Source organism: Lipomyces chichibuensis, assembly GCF_038497645.1.
Source record: "Lipomyces chichibuensis strain CBS 12929 unplaced genomic scaffold V1513scaffold_29, whole genome shotgun sequence".
Classification (NCBI taxonomy): domain Eukaryota; kingdom Fungi; phylum Ascomycota; class Lipomycetes; order Lipomycetales; family Lipomycetaceae; genus Lipomyces; species Lipomyces chichibuensis.
Window position 1 is genome coordinate 154578 of NW_027117481.1, and position 21109 is coordinate 175686.

At 46.8% G+C, this 21109-nt stretch overlaps 6 protein-coding genes across 6 annotated transcripts; 4 read left to right on the forward strand and 2 right to left on the reverse strand.

Moving 5' to 3' along the window:
• Positions 1–5284: 5284 nt before the first annotated feature.
• V1513DRAFT_459782 (uncharacterized protein) lies at positions 5285–6135 on the forward strand (the record flags this gene model as incomplete). The annotated part of the gene is made up of 3 exons (XM_066899787.1): positions 5285–5661; positions 5682–5877; positions 5950–6135. The coding sequence occupies 3 exons, from the start codon at positions 5285–5287 to the stop codon at positions 6133–6135; spliced, it is 759 nt and encodes a 252-aa protein (XP_066752232.1).
• Positions 6136–7882: 1747 nt separating this feature from the next.
• V1513DRAFT_432863 (uncharacterized protein) lies at positions 7883–8761 on the forward strand (the record flags this gene model as incomplete). Its single annotated transcript, XM_066896420.1, has 2 exons — positions 7883–7930; positions 8036–8761. 2 exons carry the CDS (start codon positions 7883–7885, stop codon positions 8759–8761), a joined length of 774 nt encoding a protein of 257 aa, XP_066752233.1.
• Positions 8762–10447: 1686 nt separating this feature from the next.
• Positions 10448–12149, forward strand: V1513DRAFT_459783 (kinase-like domain-containing protein; the record flags this gene model as incomplete). The annotated part of the gene is made up of 5 exons (XM_066899788.1): positions 10448–11205; positions 11253–11393; positions 11443–11593; positions 11640–12055; positions 12092–12149. 5 exons carry the CDS (start codon positions 10448–10450, stop codon positions 12147–12149), a joined length of 1524 nt encoding a protein of 507 aa, XP_066752234.1.
• A 2324-nt stretch (positions 12150–14473) lies between these two features.
• V1513DRAFT_449276 (pyridoxamine 5'-phosphate oxidase-domain-containing protein) lies at positions 14474–15836 on the reverse strand. Its single transcript, XM_066898651.1, has one exon. It carries the CDS (start codon positions 15763–15765, stop codon positions 14692–14694), a length of 1074 nt encoding a protein of 357 aa, XP_066752235.1. The 5' UTR covers positions 15766–15836; the 3' UTR covers positions 14474–14691.
• A 266-nt stretch (positions 15837–16102) lies between these two features.
• Positions 16103–18154, forward strand: V1513DRAFT_426632 (uncharacterized protein; the record flags this gene model as incomplete). The annotated part of the gene is made up of 4 exons (XM_066896178.1): positions 16103–16213; positions 16283–16391; positions 16443–17228; positions 17280–18154. The coding sequence occupies 4 exons, from the start codon at positions 16103–16105 to the stop codon at positions 18152–18154; spliced, it is 1881 nt and encodes a 626-aa protein (XP_066752236.1).
• Positions 18155–18840: 686 nt separating this feature from the next.
• On the reverse strand, positions 18841–20660 carry V1513DRAFT_449280 (DHS-like NAD/FAD-binding domain-containing protein). Its single transcript, XM_066898652.1, has 3 exons — positions 19918–20660; positions 19741–19869; positions 18841–19680 (listed from the first exon to the last, which is right to left on the reverse strand). Exons 1-3 carry the CDS (start codon positions 20340–20342, stop codon positions 18912–18914), a joined length of 1323 nt encoding a protein of 440 aa, XP_066752237.1. The 5' UTR covers positions 20343–20660; the 3' UTR covers positions 18841–18911.
• Positions 20661–21109: the final 449 nt, after the last annotated feature.

Consider the following 21109-nt stretch of genomic DNA (forward strand, 5'->3'; position numbering starts at 1 on the left):
CCAAACCTGCATTCCAACGCAGGTACATACCAATAAAAAAAATCATTAAATTCTCCAAAACCCTTATTTGTATTTTTAAATTTTTTTTTGTTATCTTCCTTGGACCACGTGAAAAACAAAAAACAAGTGTGTTTTGAACACGTTTTTTTTGACTCTAGAAAGTCAGTATAAAACTTCCGCGACCGCGTGTCAGGCAGTTTGGAGCGGGGAAGTGCCGTTAACAGGCATGGATTTACAGTAACTTAACTTAAAAATTAATATTTATTTTTTTTTGTCGATGATGAGTCGGTAGGTATCAAAGAATCAGACAAAAGCGTTCCGCGGTTTCGCCCCCCCCCCCGGTCCCCCGCGACTCCTTCCTTCTGACATGACGGCGTTGTCCTTGCTGGCTGAAGATGACGTTCTTTCCTACGGAAGATTGACGCATCATACAGTGTGAGTCACTGGCGCTGAACTTGTTCTAATCAAGGTACAACTGTGACGCATTGACTGTATCAATTCCGTAATATCGTAAACGTTGCAGCACATATGCTTTCCCAACCCTGAAATCGGTGCAAATGACTGGAAGTTTTGCGTCGGTTAGTTCAAGCAAGTGCGGATTGACTGACTTGACTGATTCACTACTACTTCATTCCTTGGGAAAATGACTGGACTACCTTCCTCACCTGATGTGATGAGCCTGGACGAGCGTGATCGACATTTTCATTATACACCACAAGATCGGAGCGTGTTCTCTTAATTGGACACGCACAGCTGTAGTAGGCTCCTCCTCCAGTCATCTTTCCAACTTCTGTAAATAAACAAATCAAATCAGATTACAGCTATCTCATCCTTTCTCATCATGTGGGTAGCTGAAGGAATCTCCTACGAACTCGGAACTACCCGAGCCGAGCCGAACCGTAAACCGGTCCCAGACAAATGTTAATCACGTCATCGGGACGCCTCCCCCACGCCTGCCCACGATATCCCAAGAGCGGCTATGACTTAAATATCTCAGGCACCGTAAGAAACGCAAAATTTTAAGTTAGCGCATTTAATAGTCTGCTAATGTGACAGGCTGGGAAGTGGTCGGGCATCTGCAACGAACGTGTAACTCCAAGCTTGATGCGATGAAACTCCAAGCTTGATGCGATGAAGCGATCATGTCCATACCCAATTGTTGCGGTGTGAGCCAGTCTGGATATTATCCAGAGATTGACAAAGAAACCATTGGAATTATAAGCGTTTAGGCAGCTGCATACAGCCGTTTGTCAGAATTTTGATGACGGCAATACTATATGTCATGTTGCCGTAAAGAATGGGCAGCAGAAGAGTTAAGTGGCCGGAGACAATTTTACACGCACAGGTTTCCATCAGTCCAGTGAACCACAGACGTCACAATATTAACTCTGGATTCACAGAATTTGTCTATTAGTGAAGGCTGTTGATGGCGCAAAGTGCACCATCTTTGCTGCATAATTCGTTGCATAAATGATCAGCAGAAATAGAAAATACATGGTGTCGAATAAACCGCCTACAGCCCGCGGCAAGCCTCTATTTATCACATAAACCACCACAAAACGACGAAGGTATCGACAGCCATATCTTACAACTATTACCGTCGATATCCGCCGCACGAGAAACGCATAATCGCGTATAAGCTTGATCAGTCGATGATAATGTCGATCCAAAACTTTGATTCGTAGTCGATTGAAAATGTCGAAAGTTGACGGCGTGCGACACGCGACAATGGTGGCGCTCGTGGTGGCGCTGTGGAATATCTCGCATCCCGGTTTTCTATTGCTTTATCTGTGGGATAGTATCGAACTTTACTTTTGAATATGTATGCAGTATTTACATGATTGCTCTACAGAGAGGAAATACAAAATAGTCGATTCACTGAGTATATGGGCACAGCTTTACCATCGGCACCAAATATCATGCTATAGACAGACGGTTGCCAGCCAACATCCAATTCACCATGCTCTAATTTATATTAAGAAAGATCAAAACAAATAGACACAAATCCACCGTCGGACGTCGTACTGGTCGTGATACGTTCAGCAGAGTCGGGCATATCATAAAACCTGAAGAGGGCACAGAGTTAGTTTGATTGGGACGAAACGATTCGGGTCCGACGCGATACGACCGTGTTGAACAGGAATGCCACTGCGCCTCTGTACTTATAGCAAAACTGGCAAAACTACTGGGTACAGGGGGACTGAGCCCACCGACGCCTATCGCAGATGCTGTGATTGGCGTGATGGAAAGAGTGCAACATCCAAGCAAAGTTGCCTTCAATGGTCTGAGTTGAATGTGGCGCTTTGATCTGTGTATCTTGATTGGCAAAACACATACCATATGCATGTCTCAATACTTCAGCATATTTTACCAATTTAGAATATGCCGCTGAAACATACAGTTTTGATATCGCTTCGAACCTGCCGGGCTGCCAGAAACACGCAGTTTAGATATCGCTTCGTACCTCCCCAGAAATCCATTGCTCAATATCCCGTGTTACAATACTTCAGCGTTGTCAGCGATAAGGGTACGCGGTCTGGCGCTCAATAGAATTTTGGGCGACCATACGATTGCAGCCGCGAGATAAGCGCAGGCCCTAGAAACTGGCCAGCAGCTAACCCGCGTCCACTGTGAAACACTACACTAAAACACAAGAGGCCAGGATGAGTTTTGTTCGCGTTGTCGATAAGGAAGCCCTGAATATTGCGTGGGACGTGCCCTGCCTAGGGAGCTGATTGCTGTAGTGCCTGCGCGACGTGACAGTTATTAAATACTAACTGCAGACCTTCCTACGCGATTGCAACGATGTTTATTATTGTAATATTCTTAATCTTGTCTGTAGATAGACAGCCGAGACATCGAGGTGGAAGTGGTGGCGGTGGCGGCAGCCGGCATGGTTCGTAGCAACCGGGCAGTGGGTGAGGAGACGTGACCACAAGCAGACACCGAGTGGCTTGAGATGAAGAGCGAAGAATTCGGTTAAAATCATATATCACCGTAGGAAGTGTTTCACATAATTGTATTTAGCGCAGAGCAATCCCTAGACATTTGCAGATCTGCTTAGCAGACGAAGCCTGCAAACATCTGGACAAGGTTAGGATTGGCGGAGAGCTGATATAGCTAGGCCCAGGTGTCGACAGGACGACAGGTACAGGCAGTTGCAAATTGACAGTTTGATCGTACTCACTGCGAACCGATACCCGGGCGGCCGAAGAATTCAGCCCGCAGCCCGCAGTCCGACTCAGACAGCCAAAAGGGCCCGGCCATCCCGGCGCCGACGCACTTTGACGGGCGCCTCTTGCCTCTCACGAGCCACTAAAAAGCGACACAGGCGCCGCCACACAGCCATGGCTTATCAGGGACGGAAGAAGAGGTCAGATTCTGCATCATCGAGGACACCTATTGGTCGAAATCCGTACTGAGAAGAAATATGATCTTTTCTGTAGCAGGATATAGTATCGCAATGGTGTCGTCACAAGTCCATGTCAGCGGCACCTATATACCGAAATCATAACTTCAAAGTCATTATCAGCGACAATTGTCGGGTCAGCCCGGGCCTCCTGTAGATCTTTGTCAATACAAGCATTTAGTAGGCTGTCGCAATTATTCGGTTGGTGTCATAGATATGAACACGAGAGCGACGATCTAAGCACGATATGAATTGTTAGTTCATGGCGGCTCATGCCACTCTCGTTTAATTATCCGCCGTTTGATGCCGACGGCGCGGGGCCGGTATTGGAGACCCACTGACCCGGACAAGTACCATGTCGTTGGAGCATGTGGCTCAATAAGCGATGACAGTAACAAGCTCTTTATATATGGAACGCTCCGCCATCAGCCCACGCGACCCGTAGCGTGCTCGGTTGATAATTGTTGCTCCGCGTCATGAACTACTCTTCAGCAGTGAGTTTGGAGAACACTACTACCTGTGGTGGTGTCTCGTCTGGTCCAGTTTGGGTCGTCGGTAATCTGAGGAGCTTATCAGTGCCAGCCAGACGAGGCCCGTGAGGGAAAGAGGCGGATGTCGAATGCGAGACCGTGCGCATGCCGCAGATTGGCATCCATCGCGCAACCAGTCGCACAGAGGCAAGTGGAGCCGCCGCCCGAATGGGTCTGCCATATGGTTTTTCCCTACCCAAAATCGCAGCGGGCGCGTGCCGAACAAAGCTTCGAGTCCACATCCCTAACCTCAGTTGACTCACCTTCCGTACGTTATCTGGAGCGATTATCGATTTGCTATCCTATCTACAACAAGTCTGACCCGTCTCTGTAATCATCATCGCTACTCGACATGCTTCCAAGATCGATAGTCCAAGCATGATTGCCACCTTCTGATCATGGCGATTTCTTTAGTGATTCTAGAGGCAAGGACTACCAAAGTAGTGAGGTGGCCGACCACCACTACTTGCATTTTCATTGCTGGTATACCTATTTGTAGGTGAGCCATGCCAGTCGGGGACGACGCAGCCTCCCCGTCCCATTACTACTGCCTGGCAGAATTCCCTCGAGCCCGCGAGGACGTGACGAGCGACATGGAATACAACCTGTTGTTATGTGACGAACTCGTGGATCTGAGCTCACCATTGTGGACGAATGAATGCCTCGACTGGACCTGCTCGACTACTTAACAGGGCAAGGGCCAGTCAGGTCAGACTTCAGATGCGAGCGAGATATGGGCCGCCGACTTGGATGCAACCAACCGCGTGTGGTGCCGAGTTACTGCACGCTGTCCAGCGTACCAACCCCGTACCCAACTTATCGAAAAATCGCCCAACTCCCTATCGCCCACTCCATGCTACACCAGTCCGGGTCGTCCAATGCTGGTACGCGTTCCAGTCAATCCACCCGCTGCGTGCCAAACCATGTGGGCCTGCCTCTCGAGCACACCGACCACCTGCCTCCGCATATCTCCCTCTATCTAGCCCATTATCTTCCATATATATCTGTGCTTGAGCTCCGCGTCCTCGTGTTTGCTAGTGTTCCGGCTTTATTTCTTTATTTCTGCCTCCTAATCGTACTCTCTATCTCGATTCGGACGTTCTCTAGTCTTCAATCAATTTTACACTCACTGTCGCGTTCACCGCTTCCCGCGAGACGGCTGCAATAAGCTAGCTACTCGCAATAGCTACAGTCAACAACAACGGCAACGTCAATATCGCCTCCCTTCGTCCTCCATCCTCCTACATCTACGTTCCGGAGTCCACCTCTGCAGATACATGACCCACAATCACTGCCAACTTCCTTATCTGCTTACCAGAGAAAGCATACTGGCAGCGGAAATCTGATGTACTCTCAACTCCGCGACGCACCACCCGCTCCTGGCGACTATTCCGCGTCTCTACACCTCGCCGCCCCACATGCACATCACTCTCACCATCAGCAACCAATTATCGCAGAAGAAGCTAAGCCGGGGTCATTTGGCCTACGACGGCCTTATCTAAACAATCTCCCTTCACTTCATTTGCTCAACCCGCCAATGTCCCCACCAGGACCTTCGTCCTCTGCATCCTCGGCAACTTCAGCGGGAAGTGCGACCAACAATTTATTGACACCTCCTACTTATGAGTCTGCAACTTCAAGTACTGCTCCCGAGGCATATAGCATCGCTCCCTCGTCATCATTCCCAAACAATAGCTCAATGAGCTACTGGGCTGCCGCTTCGTCCTCGCAGGCATCTCCAGTTCAGCTAGGTACGTCGCCGAGCCATGGCGAGTCGCCTCGGCGGATGTCGTTTTCGTCTACGTCGTCACAATACTCGCTGCCGTCGTTGTCATCGACCGCGTCGTCACCTTATGCAACGTCGTCATATGCCGCTGCAGCTGCTGGCAGCAATTCAGCAGGTCCATACTACCAAACAACCGGGATATCGTCGTACCCGTCGCAACCGGGACCACTTTTACCACCCCCATCATCAATATCACAGCCGCAACACGTCCACTCGACATCTAGCTCTTCGGCGTCGACTTCTTTCATCCCCTTCCCATCAGACTACCAACCATCGTTCCCCCCGTCATCACAGCCCCAGCCACAACAGTACTACTCGGACGCTTATCAGCCATGGCCATCAGCTCTACAGACGAGTCAGCAGCCAGGAATAGGGCGACGACCATCGCATACGTCGCCTCGCTCGTTTGAGGGACGGTATCCTTATCCACCACCGCTGACACATCTTCCGCCACCACCACCCCTTCACCAACAACATCACGCTCAACAACCACACCAAGTTCCTCCTCAAGAGCGACCATTTAAATGTGATCAATGTCCTCAGAGTTTTAACAGAAACCACGACTTGAAGCGACACAAGCGGATTCATCTGGACGTGAAGCCATTCCCATGTCCAAACTGCGACAAGACTTTCTCTCGAAAGGACGCCTTGAAACGTCATACGCTCGTTAAGGGATGCGGCGGCAACAGTGACGGATCGAACAGTTCTAATGTGTCTGCGGCGGTGGCGAACTAATGTTGTTTAATTAAGATTAGATATTCTTCTGGCTTTGTCATCCATTGGTATGCAAATTAACAAAGGTGTTGGGTTTGGGCGGTATATAGACCATGATTGTCAATTTTTTTGTTGGGGATTAAACTTTTTTGGTATATATGTTTGGATTTTCCTTTTCTACAAGTATATTATATCTATTTTATCGCTTGGGTGTTTGCATAATGAAGTTTCTTTATATGATATGTAACAACTAACTATACGGAAGGTATCGCAAATTGTTTATTTTCTTCTTCAATGGTTTTCTAGAAAAGAGTTTACTGTGAATGATAGTGCCCATGACTGATATATTAAGGATGGTTTATTTACTGTTTTTTTTCTTTCCGAATGTTCAAGTGTTTTTGTTGTTCTGGGTGGTGTATTGTTAGTTACGATTTCAATTATTGTGTTATTTGTTGTATAGCAGGTGTAGCATTGTAAGTTGAGTGTCGTTTATTCTTGTCTACTATCTTACAATATTAGAACTTTATAATAAAAATCACGTCACTATGCCGTATTATATATGTATTGCGGTGCCAAAGATGGTCGGAATATGGCTGCCTCGTCGGTTAGCCGCACTCAAGTAGGCTTATCCAGCGCTAGAGTAGTAGCTTCCTGTGAGTAGTTAGCTGACGAGAATATGAGATAATTCTCGCAATTCACTGGCGGTTACCGTGCGTCATGAAGTACAAGGGGAATAAGCCTTGATCGAATAATTAGAGAGGCTCCGGCAACCATTTTTTAGACACATCCCAACCTCGGGTCCGATTCTCTGTAGCTTTAAATGACGTGCCCTGTATGTACGCGAACAACCAGTTTGGGTACTTTTACCACCCGTGCCGCGCGCGATCTGGTAGCTGCTTGTCCGGGCGCGAACCTGTCGCCGAAGGAACGATGGAACATATTGTAGGAGTTTGGTATTTTAGGATAGAGGAAAATGGAGGGTTCTCCTCGAGTAAAGTTTAAAATAGGGAACTAATTACATGACAGTTTAGATATTGGGGATTATGTCATTATGACCTCATGATGTCCTGGCCTACCTGGTGTTGGATTGTTCATCACTCATCAGAATTTAGAGTTTTAGACAACAATTAACTATATTTGTATTGTTTGTTTTTTAAAGTACGTGCAAAATGCAAGTCCTTGTTACCGGTTTGCCTAACGGAATTATGCGGGGCTTAAAACATCAATACGCAGTTGATGCGGCTCAAAGTCATAGCTCCCTCAAGAACCATATTGTATTTCCACTTGCGGCTGCGACCAGGCTTCCAGATGTGTCGATGCGTCTTAGACATTACTGCAGACACGATATAGAAAGCGTATTTGCGGTTGGTTTGGATAGGGAGTAGCCCAAAAAGGGAATATGACGTCTCTTGGGTTGGCCACAACTGGAAAGCTTGACTAACGATGAGAAAAGTGCCTTCGTTTGACGGCGGACGATGGCAACATGCGAGGGTAAGTACTCGTCAGTTCCTTGATGGAAGACTACATTCTGAAGCCTGCCATTTTTGTGTGTGTTTCTGTCAAGCTTGATCCAAATTGCTACTATCTTTCACATAGTCTTCGATCTCAGGAAGTGTTTCAGCAGACATCATGAAGGAAATAGCAAATGCAAGAACTTCAATACTGTCCCTGCCGTTAGATATACTGCGATTTATCTTTTTGGAACCTGTATTTCAATTATCGGACATTGCTCTCCTAACGAGAACATGTCGCCGATTTCAAGATTGTCTCGTGACATACGACGAGATATGGAGGCAGTACTTGGAGAAAGAGTATACCAAAGAAGGTCTATGGTACGCATCAAAAGTCAAGCATGAATATCCGGAAATCACATGGAAACAGCTATGCGCTGCTATGACGTACCAGTGGTGGTCGTTCACAAACACGCGAGATGATTATGACGCGCTGTTTCAACTGAGCTCAAGGCCGTTTCCTTTCACAATGGGCTGTACGATGCGTGTGCCTCCAGGGACATATGCGGTGTATTGGTCACTTCGGATGGCCGAGGTATCCAGCATTCGAAGTCTGAATGCTTATATGAGCTTTAAAGATGAGAAAACTGAGTGCACCGGTTTCCGGATGACGGATTTCTGCGAGAGCATGGACGAACGACCATACCTTTGGACTGTCACTGGAACCAATGTTTTTCTAAGAGATAATCCTGCCATGGAATATTTCAAAGAGAACTTGATTCTCCATCAGGATAAAACACACAAAGATAAATGGCACACTATTGGTCTCGAATTAAGAGAGACAAGGTACATACCGAATATTGAGTTGTAAGTTATTTTGCGTCTATTTTAAGTTTAGTTCAATCCTGCATCTAGTTAATACATGACAGGCTGTTAATTATGTACGGTTGGAGAAAATCTTTAATCATTCGACATCGGACGAATCAGACGACGATGACATGAGATGGGCTTACTGCGATACTCTGAAGGCGCGCATTTTTCCGCAGAGTCACAAGGATGTAGAGGAGTTAAACCGGATTCTTCCAATTACAGATCGCATTGCGATTTTCAGTCAGGGCGAGCGCGAGTCTTGCGGTGTAACATCTGCAGCTATATGAGTTTGACCTCGGTCGGCTAAAGAAGAGGGATAGGGCACTCTTGCTTTGTGGAGTTGGCGAAGACTTTAAGCTGCTTAGACCGCGTGGCGAGGTAGTAATGCATGATCTACGGAATCCAATCTACTTTTCTGCAATATATGCTTCCTCTGAAAATGGACATGATCGCAGAAAAATAGACATTCGGCCGATATTGACACAGATTGTTAACTGATGCAGTACTAGTATCAGCACTATTTGTCTCATAGATTGATACAACACTGCTTTGGTCGATAGTACACCGATAGTCATGGACACAAAGATGAAGAGAGTAGGACGTTCTCGCGTTGATATCTCAAGCCCAACTTCAATTCACGTGGACGTGGTAACCACGCCAACCGCCAGCGACCACGCGCAGTAAAAATTGGATTTCAAGTGGGGTTTGTTCAGATTGTTATAGCAAACAGCATTCAGGAATGTTCGATGGTCACTGAAGGTAAAGTGGGCTAGGGCTAATTCGCGTCACTTTCGCGTTGATGGGCAATCTCATATCCGCCCACAAAGTTGTCACCTAGCATTTATGTGCCACAGTTAGCAGTTCCCTTCACTACACTATTAATAATTATTCGCTGTAATTCTCTAGTGTCGGAAGCTGCCTCTCTTCGTTTCCATTGACTTGACGCATTCCAATCGCCCCCTACAGCATCACCAGATACACGCAACAGAAACATGTCCTTGCCGAAAACATGGATCTGAATGAGATTTAGCCGATAAGGTTGTCGTGATTGCGCTAGATATTCAAATTCTGGTTTGAATGCAGCGACGCCACAAGCCCACATTCCAGGCGTACGTTTGTTTAGCTTTGGACGTTAGCAATGAGATATACTAGGCTACCCTTACCGCTAACTTAATCTTAGTCGGTCCACACCACTGTACAATCCGTAACCACTCGTTGAGGCCATGTAATAAAATAATTTCATCAAATATGCAAAATCCTTGGTTCAAGTATGAAGTTTGAAGTCCTTAGTGGAACTTCCGGTGAATGTCCAGGAAGTGTTGCTGCGGAGACGCGCTACGTTGTTTGTGTCTTACCTGTTCAGGGGTTAGCGCGATCGCTATGTTTGGTCCGATCTTTTCGGCGCGCTCGCAGTTATCCGAGTGGCACTTGGCTCACACGTACACCTCTCCTCGCCCGTTCTCGGTCCTCACTTCGCTGTTGTACTATACTTTCGGCCATTCAAACCTGCTGCTCAACAGGCAGCTACTGTCCCTAAGATCAAGGCTTCCCGTTCACATATTGTCACTGCTCGGAGGCAGAATTTTTCACTCGATAGTCATCGTTTTGCGTGAGGTTTTTAGGCACCCACTGTCTCGTCGCCAAAATATAACGAGCGGTTTGAGGTCTTCACCATTGTTGCCGAATAATGCCGCCACGACAGCCCAATCCTCAACCGCGGTCAATCGGGGCTCCTGGCGGACGCGTTTTAGGCGAGATCACCAATGTGCAGGCATATTCATCTGAACCACCTCGCCCGTCGTCCGGTCAGTCGAAAGTGTCATCGGCTATTCAACATTTCTCTCGTATCACCGCCGCTGCAACATCGTCAAGCAATCGACCGGTCACTTCGCGTCCAACAGATATCGACACCAACGGACATGAGGGTAATAGCGGCCGGAAACATCAGCAGTCTGAAGAGTGCCTGCAAAGAGAAAATGCTTACAATCTGCAGTCGTCTCCAGAGAGTACGGGTGCCAAGTTTGTGTCGTCTTCGTCGCCTGTGCACACTGATGACGACCCTGTGCACACTGATGACGACTATTACGACGAACGGATCACGGACAAACGTGTGTCTCAAGCCTCGACAGGGACTAATAGTTCTTCGACTTCGAGCGGCGGTCGTCGCAAGACTCATGTTGGTCCATGGCGACTTGGCAGGACACTTGGCCGAGGAAGCTCTGGTCGTGTGAGACTCGCGAAACATGCAGAGACTGGTAGGCTGGCTGCCGTTAAGATTGTTCCAAAATCAGCAAATTTTGACGAATCTGACGATAAGAGCGGAAAGAAGGGCAAGGACGCTGCCGGATTACCATATGGCATCGAGCGAGAAGTTATTATTATGAAATTGATCGAACACCCAAATGTGATGGGATTATATGATGTCTGGGAGAATAGAGGTGAACTGTGAGTGCGTCGGTTTCGAATGACAAACAGTCACTAACGAGATACAGCTATTTGATTCTCGAATATGTGGAAGGCGGTGAATTATTTGATTATCTTATCAAAAGAGGGCGTCTTGAAGAAAAGGAAGCAGTTCACTACTTTAGACAGATCATCCTTGGAATGGATTACTGCCACAAGTTCAATATCTGGTAGGTCATATCGTGCTCACGCTATAACGCAGTAGCTTACCGCTCACAGCCACCGCGACTTAAAGCCGGAGAATTTATTGATCGACAAATATCATAATATAAAAATTGCGGATTTTGGCATGGCTGCTCTTGAGGCATCCGGAAAGATGTTAGAGACTTCCTGCGGTTCTCCGCACTACGCAAGTCCTGAGATTGTCGCCGTACGTCCCACTCACCTTGCCAATCACACTTTGCTAACTCGAACAGGGAAAAACATATCACGGTGCTCCATCGGACATTTGGTCTTGCGGTGTTATTTTATTCGCGCTGCTTACTGGTCATCTACCATTCGATGATGACAACATTCGGAATCTGCTGATGAAGGTCCAAGCAGGTCGTTTCCAAATGCCATCTGATCTTTCAATTCACGCGAAAGATTTAATTTGGCGTATTTTGAAGACAAATCCTGATGAGCGTATCACCGCGGCCGAGATTTTGGAGCATGCATTGCTGAAAAAATATCCTAGCCAGGAACTCCCTGTAGAAGTATTCGGGCATACACTTAGAGTCGATAGGCCAGTTAGGTCAATTGAGGAGATTGATCTGGAGATCGTCAAAAACTTGCAGACCCTTTGGCACGGTGAGGATAAAAATGTTATTATCCAAAGACTTCTGTCGGTAGAGTAGGTTATTTGTCTCGCCCACTTTATTGCCAACAGTCGTCATACTGACATCGAATTAGACCAAATTCTGAAAAGACTTTTTATTGCTTGCTGATGAAATACCGCCACGATCACCTCGCGAATATTTCGGCCGACAATACACCAAGGTCCTCACCTCAGCACCAGGCGAAGTTCAACTCGTCCAGCTCGAAATTGTCGTCTCGAGTCAAGGTTGCAAAGTCCACGCAGCCTACTACACCATCACGGTCGTCTAGACACCGAACTTCACCTAGTAAAGGCTCTGTTATTTCTGTGTCATCCGTCCACAAGCGCGGTGTTGATTTCTCACATGTCAGAAAGAAATCTATCCATAGTTCCTCTTCTACTCCATCTATCAAGTCGCAACATAGTACTACTCGTGCACGGCTAGGGCCTGAGCCTGAGCCACCACTACCGCAATCCTCCTCGTTGCTTATTGCCGCTATCGACCAATTAACCTTTTCTCTATCTCGTGGCCCAGCCACGACAAGTTCATATCAAGCTACAGCCATAGTGCAAACGAGTTCCCATCAGACTCCAGTACGACTACCTTTATCACCGGTGTCACAACCTCCAGCGTTGAGCCCGTCACTATCTTCCTCTCCACCAGCTACAGAAACGTCTTCGCCCGTTGTGCCTCTGCACGAAGTGGAATTTACTGTTCAATCAGCCAAGGAAGGCCCTGCTAAAAAATCGGTTTCTATTCGCATGCTTGACGATGATGAGGACGATCGAGTTCGCAAAATCTCCGCCGAATTTGCTTCCTCTATTTGCGAGCGGGCGTTCAATTCAATTCGTTACCCGAGTGACTCAAGTAAAGACTCCGGTTCCCGATCGACGTCCGCGACGTCCGCATCAACAGCTCCATCCTCAATCGGTGGACATTCGCCAACGATAGATGATAGCAAGTTTTCTCCACCTCTGCAGCTGTCATTCGGGCCTATTATGTCCACAGTTGACATTGCCGAGTCTGTGGCCAAGGACGAATGGGTGCGCGAGTTCGAGCAGTACTTAGAGAACACCGGACGAGTGCCACAAGTGACCAAAAATGGGCCTTCTGCTGCTCTAGCAGCTATTTCAGAGGAGTCATCTGCTTTAAACGACAACGGGCGATTTATTGATGCCGAAGAGGACGACGTCGACTTTGCGACTGAGATTGAAAATTTGCTGAACACTCCACCAGTTTTGAAAAGACGAATGACCGCTAATACTACACGCACGGCTTCAAGTACTCCTGCATATTCAGTTCGCAGCGAGTCACGAGCGGGCTCAAGCACCGTGTCGCCGGAACACAGTCGTCTTCAGATCTCCAGCATAGTTAATACCGAAACCTTCTATGAATTCAATCAAAAAGCAGCAGAGACAGGAGTGAGACGAGTGTCAGCTGCTAGCACCGCTACCACCGGGACTACCATTCGTCATTTCAGCTTAACTTCGGCTGTACCATCCTCGACCATTCCCGAAGAGCCATCGCTGACCGAGCCGGCTAGCGACTCACAATGCAAGCATGGACCAATACCTGTCAGTGGTGTTTTTGAACGGCAGAAGTCTTTCAATAAGAGCTTGAAAATCGAGCCGAAAGTCAGATCGCTACGGGAGAAGTTGTCGCAGACTCCAGCTTCAAAAGAGCAAACTTCGTTTAAGCCAGTAAATCCTGTAATCCTTCCTCTGCCGACACCAGGTCCGTCATATGGAAAGTACAGTCCTCTGATATTGGATTTTGAGGAGGACATAACAGAGGACGGACACAATGCAACGAAGTCTGGCAATAAAAAACCTCAGCCGCTTGTCCGCCATCCTTCACTTCAGAGGCATGTTTCATTGCCACGGAAAAATCGTCTTACGGCTCCTCCTGCTCTTCCGGTGAAGGTTGACGAAGTGACGAAGTGGGTTAAATTCCAAAAGCATTTAATTCCGAAAAGAGCTGCACCTCCACCGCCAACTGCTGGTCGGAGCGAGGACACCAAAAAGCCTAAGCTTAAGAAGAAAAAGAAAACGCGAGAGAGTGGTAGGTGTTTTCAGGTTATTGTCACGTGTTTCATTAACGAATGTCTAGATATGTTTGAAGGAGTTATCCCTAAGCCCTATACATTGAAAAGACCAAAGCAAAATTGGTTTTCGAAAGTTTTGAGTGGAATTTTGTAAGTGAATTCTCGTAGTCAAGATGATACATGATTTACGATGTGGTTTTGTTCTTTGGACGATTCCCCCTTATGACAACGAGATGCATTTGATATTTTTCTTGGTATTTTCGTTGGTGTTTGATATTTCTATCATCCTCGAGGCTTGTATACTACGTTTATAGTTACCATTATTGATTTTGTGCATCAATATTTGTAAGATGTTTGCTCGCGGATTATGTTTGTAACAAATTTTGGGTTTTACATTCCTTTCTAGAGACCTATTTCAAAAACCAGTATATTGTAATATTAATCTTCTAGTGACAAAAAGCTAAATTAACTAATATATCCCTTAATGTTTCTAATGACAAATCGCCAGTATAACTCCGCTCAAGCCGAATATCTAAAACAATAAAACTGTCGACAACTGCTTCGGCTTCAATGTAAAAAGTCCACCGACGGTTCCGGTTTGGTACCCCAGTCTATTAAATCAACAATTTATTCTTCACTCTCCTGGTAGAAGCCTAAGAATCGCTGGACTCGGAAAAGCCAGTGGGTGTTCTCTTCCTGCTCCTGCTCCTGCTCCTGCTTCTGCTTCTGCTTTAACTCCAGCTTCTGCTTCAACTCCAGCTTCTGCTTCAACTCCAGCTTCTGCTTCAGCTCCTGCTCCTGCTCCTGCTCCTGCTCCTGCTTCTGCTCCTGCTTCTGCTCCTGCTTCTGCTCCTGCTTCTGCTTCAGCTCCTGCTCTTGCACCTGCTTCTGCTTCTGCTTATGGGACTTCAACTTGTTTTCCTTTTGTTTTCGGTTGTCCCTGTGGTGGTGCTCCTTCTCAAAGTCGCTCTCGTCTGCGTCACCATCGGAGTCGTCGTCATCGTCATCGTGCTTAGAAGGGAAATGTGGGCGCTTGAACTTAGGGTGCTTGATGGTTACGTTCTTGTACAATCCGAGGGGGATATCACCGATATATGCGACGTTGCCGAACCCACCGAGCCAGTAAACGGACTCGACGTCGAATTTCATGAAAGCAGTCTTGTGAACCTTGTTACCGGGAAGCCAGGCCTTCGCGTCCGGATGACGCACAAGAAAGCAGCGCTCGGCGTGCTCGATTGCTTCCTCATCGTCTTCAGGAATGAACAACAGCGATCCCTTGAGCGACGCACGGGGTTCTGAGGCAGGAGAAAGCGAGTGGCCAAATGGGGCCGTATATCGGATAGATAATGAGACTGGTGATCCGGCTCTCCAGTTCTTGAAGGTATGCCCTACCTCGACCATAAGCAGGGTCAAGGAGCCATCAGTATCGCAGTCAGCGTAGTATTCAAGAAGACCGATAGCTGAGCCTGCGAGCTCTCCGTCCTGGAAAACGGTGTTTAGATCCGCCAAAGATTCTTTGAAGACAAGCTTTCGGACCTGGACAGCAGCCTCCTCCATGGTTGGTTTGGTGTATGCGAGGTCCACTACAGCAGCATCTGCCACTTTACTTTGCGAGCAATGCTTCCAGAAAGACAACGGATGAGAGGCAGCCGAATCGAACAGCAGCGCCGCAGAAACGAGAAGCGCGGCGGAAATGCGCATGGCTGATTTTGGAACCTCTGTAAAGAAGCGTCAGAAGAGAAAAAGGACGGATAAATGGCAGGAATGAGTGCTGAGCAGTGTTGCAGCCTCGTCTACACAAGCCGCGATGACGACGAAACAACACATGTTACCTTGCGTCATCTCTGTGACCGATAACTTGTGACCAACCGAAACTCAATTACCCCTGAATTTTTCTCAGCCGAAAATTATTGAATCAGATGAAAGGTTGCCCCGTCACATTCAGCAGAGCCTTCGTATAGGTTCATGTTACGTATATATTTATATGCATCAAGGTTTCTGCGGTTAGGCGAATGTGTTCAAGATAGCGCTAGGAATCATGGGCGTCGAATGGCGATGGGGTCCAGTGTGCGGTATCAATAACTGCCGTTCGCGGTTATGGCACACAGTCGACGGTCTGCAATATTGTCAATACGGGCATCAAAATGAGGTATGGGTTTTCCTAGTTCAGACTGAGTCGGATTGAGACCGTGCGCTGATTGCTAATATTTATTGACAGGGTGCGGTAGAGCTCGCTGAGGACGATGACGACTTCCAATTTACGCAGGGACGAACAGTCAGGATAAAGTCTGCTTCTGGCCACAATACTTCCGCTAAAGAGTCAAGAAGTATGTACTTACTGATTCTACCCATCGTTGATACCAATTAATATGTCTTAGTTTACTACGGCAGGAAAGGATACACACTGTTTCTGAAGTGCTACCAGATCCATCTCCGAAATCAAGTGGCATGGCTCGTGAAGAACAAAAATGCGCCTCAGAAATTAGAAGCTGTCGTCAAAGCATTGTGGATCTTGTACCTGGATGCCCGTGGCATTAACAAACTCGCACTTCACTTGGAGCACGAAAGTGATGACGATAATGAGGGACCGCCGGAGAAGTCTGCTACTGCTGCTACGACCGACAGTTTGGGATCCAGTCCGCAGAAACCGTCTACCCCTGTACCAGATCATGACACAGAGATGAACAGGATATTACAAGATGACGAGTTGTCGTCTGACGATAATGACGGTTTACAAGAAGATAGCAGCATTGAATCAAGTGAAGACGAAGATACTGTGGATCAACTAGCTCATCTGACACTCAGTGGGTCTCAGAAAGGATCCGAATTTGTCCAGATAAGATTAGCTGAAAGCGTTGTGCTCTGCTACTTGGGCTGTAGGATACTCAAGTTGCCGATATTTATGTGCGACCTTTATCGAGAAGTAAGAGATATGGAGTTTCCGTTTATGCGGGCATGTCGCGGCATTCCATATTCCATGCGCCAGCACTTGGATGTTAGATATCAAGAGATTTTTGAGCCGAGAAATCTTCCTGTTCCAGGTGTCTTTCACAGCTTCTGCGGCTACATCACCGGCATTCTTCGCGAACGACATAAACTCACTGTCGAGCCACCATCTCATCCACTTCTTCTATTTCGATATGTCCACGACTTGTTCCTTCCATGTATGCCCTGTTTCTTCTAATTAGTCGTCACCCGTTAACTTCGTTATTTAGTGGAAATCTACCAAGCAGTCGTTCATCTCTTCAGTATCCTTAATGTCGACTTCTCCTTTCAGACTAATCGCAAACCTAAGCGTGGCGACATTCATCCAGAAATTAAGCTAATGATACTGGTCATAATAGCCACGAAGCTATGTTTTGGACTCGACGGCGTCCTCCGTGTTCCTATGACTTATTCCGAACAAGCGGCCCAGCATCTGGACTGGGACTTGTGGAAGCAATCGTTAATTTCGACATGGATCAAGGAGGATTGGGAAAAAATCGACGAAACTACGCTGAAATCTACAAAAATTGGGAAGTTCTCTGAAAAGATGGCGGCGGCTGATGCTGAAGGCAAACTCGGATCGTACGAATATGATAATGACGACATCGCTTTCTGGGATAGTGATCAGATCAGCAGATTTCTGGACTTTTACCAAAGAACATGGGTGGTACCGGAAGGCGGTGAAACGAAGGAAATTCTCGCTCCACGACAGTTTTTGGATTTATTCCCGCTAAAGGCCGTGGATCAAGACTCCATGCAAATTGACAGCACTCAAGTCGATAACAAAAACATTTTATATTCCGACGATACTAGTGACAACCTGGAAGTTACAGAAGACACGTCCGTGGTTGCGACTTTGCGGCGAGTGCAAGCCAGTACACGTCCATTTCCTTACACAATCACAGATGTGCGTGAGCCGACGATCCCAGGCGAATTATATGCAATTCATAATATCTATCGCGACATGCCTGAGATTGCGTCTGAGTACAATGAACTCACTCAAGTGTTCTACGTGGTCTGTGCGAAGATCGCGGGATGCTCAATCATTCAATTGAGGAGAGCCTTGAAACATGTCGAGAATATGTGCGCATCGGCAGTAAAATAGACTATCAATATCTACAGGATTTGCTGTAATTGATTCATGTCTGAGAATGCCAATGCATGGCCAGTTATAAGCAGGTTGCAACGTGACATGCGTTTCAATTGGCCGCGTTTTTGCACAAATATATGGGTGTCTCTCCGCAGACTTATAACTCAACCTGCCTACGGCATTTTGTTGTAATACGAAAACATGATGCTTTACACGGGACATATGAAATTGAAGATACATCATTATTTGCAAGCACAGCAAACTTCGAAACAATCGACAGGGATTAAATTTATGTTTCGTTCTTTGTATCTGCGTCTCCGCCAATCACTTGCAAACATCGCGCCCCACCTTATCAGGGCTCCGACAGGAGAAGGAAGCGCTTTTATTTCCCTTATCCTTCAACCTACTCGGAGGGTTGGGATTGTGCAACTTACTCAGCAGAGTTTATGCCTACCATGAACCTTCCCTTAATCGCGGCAGAAGTCCAAAGACGTATTAATATTTGCCAACCCCGTTTAAACACAAGCACAATGAGCGCACATATTCCGAGTTTCGCTTAATTAAGCTCTAAGCTGCGTACGCCGATCGATATGCTGACGTCCACTCAAACGCTATGAGCTGACGTCTGGGCCAAACATCTTTTGCATAGCGGAAGACATCGCCAATATTTAAAGACCATCACTACAGATCGCAATACGGCGATTAAGAAGACGCTCAGGCACAAGGCCCTTTATGCTTGCCCTCTATTTATCTATCTATAATAAGCAATAATCTAAGTTCCCGACTCCGGGATATCACTTTCCGGCGTTGCTTCTGCTTCGTCTAATGCATCCTTTTTACTGTCCTCTTGAGTCTTTACATCCATCACTTGCTTCTCATCTGCGCTAGATGGTCGTATGAACTTGTAGATCCTGTCTGCAGTCTTCGCTACTTCTCCATTGAACCCATTCTCCGTAATCATCTCGTGTCTAAGTTCCCACCCTTCTCCAAGCTTGCTACAAATATACTCCACAACATCATCGCAGTTCCCCAATAGCGACACATCGAACTCTGCATGCGTGCACGGCGTCCGTGATATGTAGATTTGGGGAATATGTCCAGGCAAGACCCTAATAATCTCACTTACTGGCGCGACTTTCAGAGAAGTGCCAATGCAGATTAACAAATCGCAATTGTCGACGTCCTGACCAAGTAGTCGAGTTTCAAATGTCTTCGGAAGAGCTTCGCCGAAGAATGTGATATCAGGCTTCATTACCCCGTTACACCGCGTCTGATAGACGGGGTCGGTAGACTCCTCTGCATCTTGCTCATCGTCGTCGTCATCGATTGGTTTCCGTTTTCGCTTACGAGATGATGATGATAATGATGAACTGTCGCTTTCTGTCGATGCTGGCTGTTTACAACGACTTACTACACCAACGCTTATGTCTGGGAACAGTTCCTGTCCAGGAACTTTGTGGCCGCAATTCTGACAAGTTGCAAACGCGAAAGAGCCATGGCACTGCACTAACTTGTCCGTAGATATTCCGACGTATGATTCTCTATGGCATCCTCATTGTTAGCAACAATCGCAACGTCGGAACCGTAAGCTAGCGACATACAAATTATCAATATTTTGCGTATAATTCGTGAGCAGTTTGCCATTGTCCTGTATCAACTTGATAAATGCATGTGTCGGACTAAACCGCGTCACGGTTGGTAATATCTCTTTTGAAAAAGTGTAAAAAATACTACTAATTAGTGCAAGTCATTAGCACGGCGCCAAGAAAAAGACGTACCTAGGATCTTCTCTAAACACATGTAGGTCAAACACTTCCTGCGGTTCGCTCAACCCCATTGTCTCAAGCTTCTTGTATATACCAGAATCTGATCTAAAATCGGGGATGCCCAAACTCGTACTTATCCCCGCACCCGTAAGCAACACGATATTCTTTGCGTTCTTTATAAGAGAGATAGCATCATCCAGTGTCGTGACATCGTCCAACGGTAGACGTCGGGACAATTCTCTGGTCACAGCCAGCTGAAGCAACTGGACCATAGTCGTCTCGTCAAATCCTTCTAAGACCAGCGGCGACCGTATACCTAACGCATAAAGCACCTCCCGAATCGGTAACTCACTTAGATCTCTACCGTCTGGCTCATTGTTGAATAAATATTTTAATAGAAATTTCTGCTCGCCATATGCCCGCAAATACGTTTTCATTTCTTGGCATTTCTCCTCAGACAGTAATTGTTCGCTCACATATTCTAAATTTCTACGTCAGTGTCATTTCTTGACTACACGGTCAAAACGTATAGCACGCAACGCGTCAAGGCGGTGGCAACACTGACCATCATCGGCTCCCTCGCCATCGGATGCCTCGACTGCATCCAAAATATCCTCGAAAATGTAGTTAACCGACTCCCCGTCATCCGAGGCTACATCCGATATTGGCTGCTCCGGGGAGGACATTGTCGCTGTGTTCGCAATTTGGAGACGCGAACTGGAAGTTAAGCGTGTTCAGATGGACTGATCTGTTATTTACAAGAAGTTAAATTACAATGCGGCTCCAGCAACGGGTCCAAGGCTATATAAGGTTCAATGATTTTCCCTGAAGGATTTGAACATATAGGGCATATCGAGGAGGCCCCCTTACGACTCGAAACAATAATTTGTCGAGGAGGCCCGCCTATACGACTCGAAACAATGTAAATTATAGGGATCGGCACGGATACACGGATAACGGATATATCCGTGGATATCCGTGAAAAATTACGGATACGGATAGACAGTAGGCGGATATGGATACGGATACGGATAAAGCAATCTTGATTAGTCATATCCGTGGATAATATCTGTGGATATCCACGGATATCCACGGATAAAACACGTAAATGTTATTACCCATTCATCTGGAAATCATGCGCAAGCACTTGCAATCGCCGCCAAAGCCAAGGGCGTGAGAGCATACATAGTCATGGTAGTTTTCA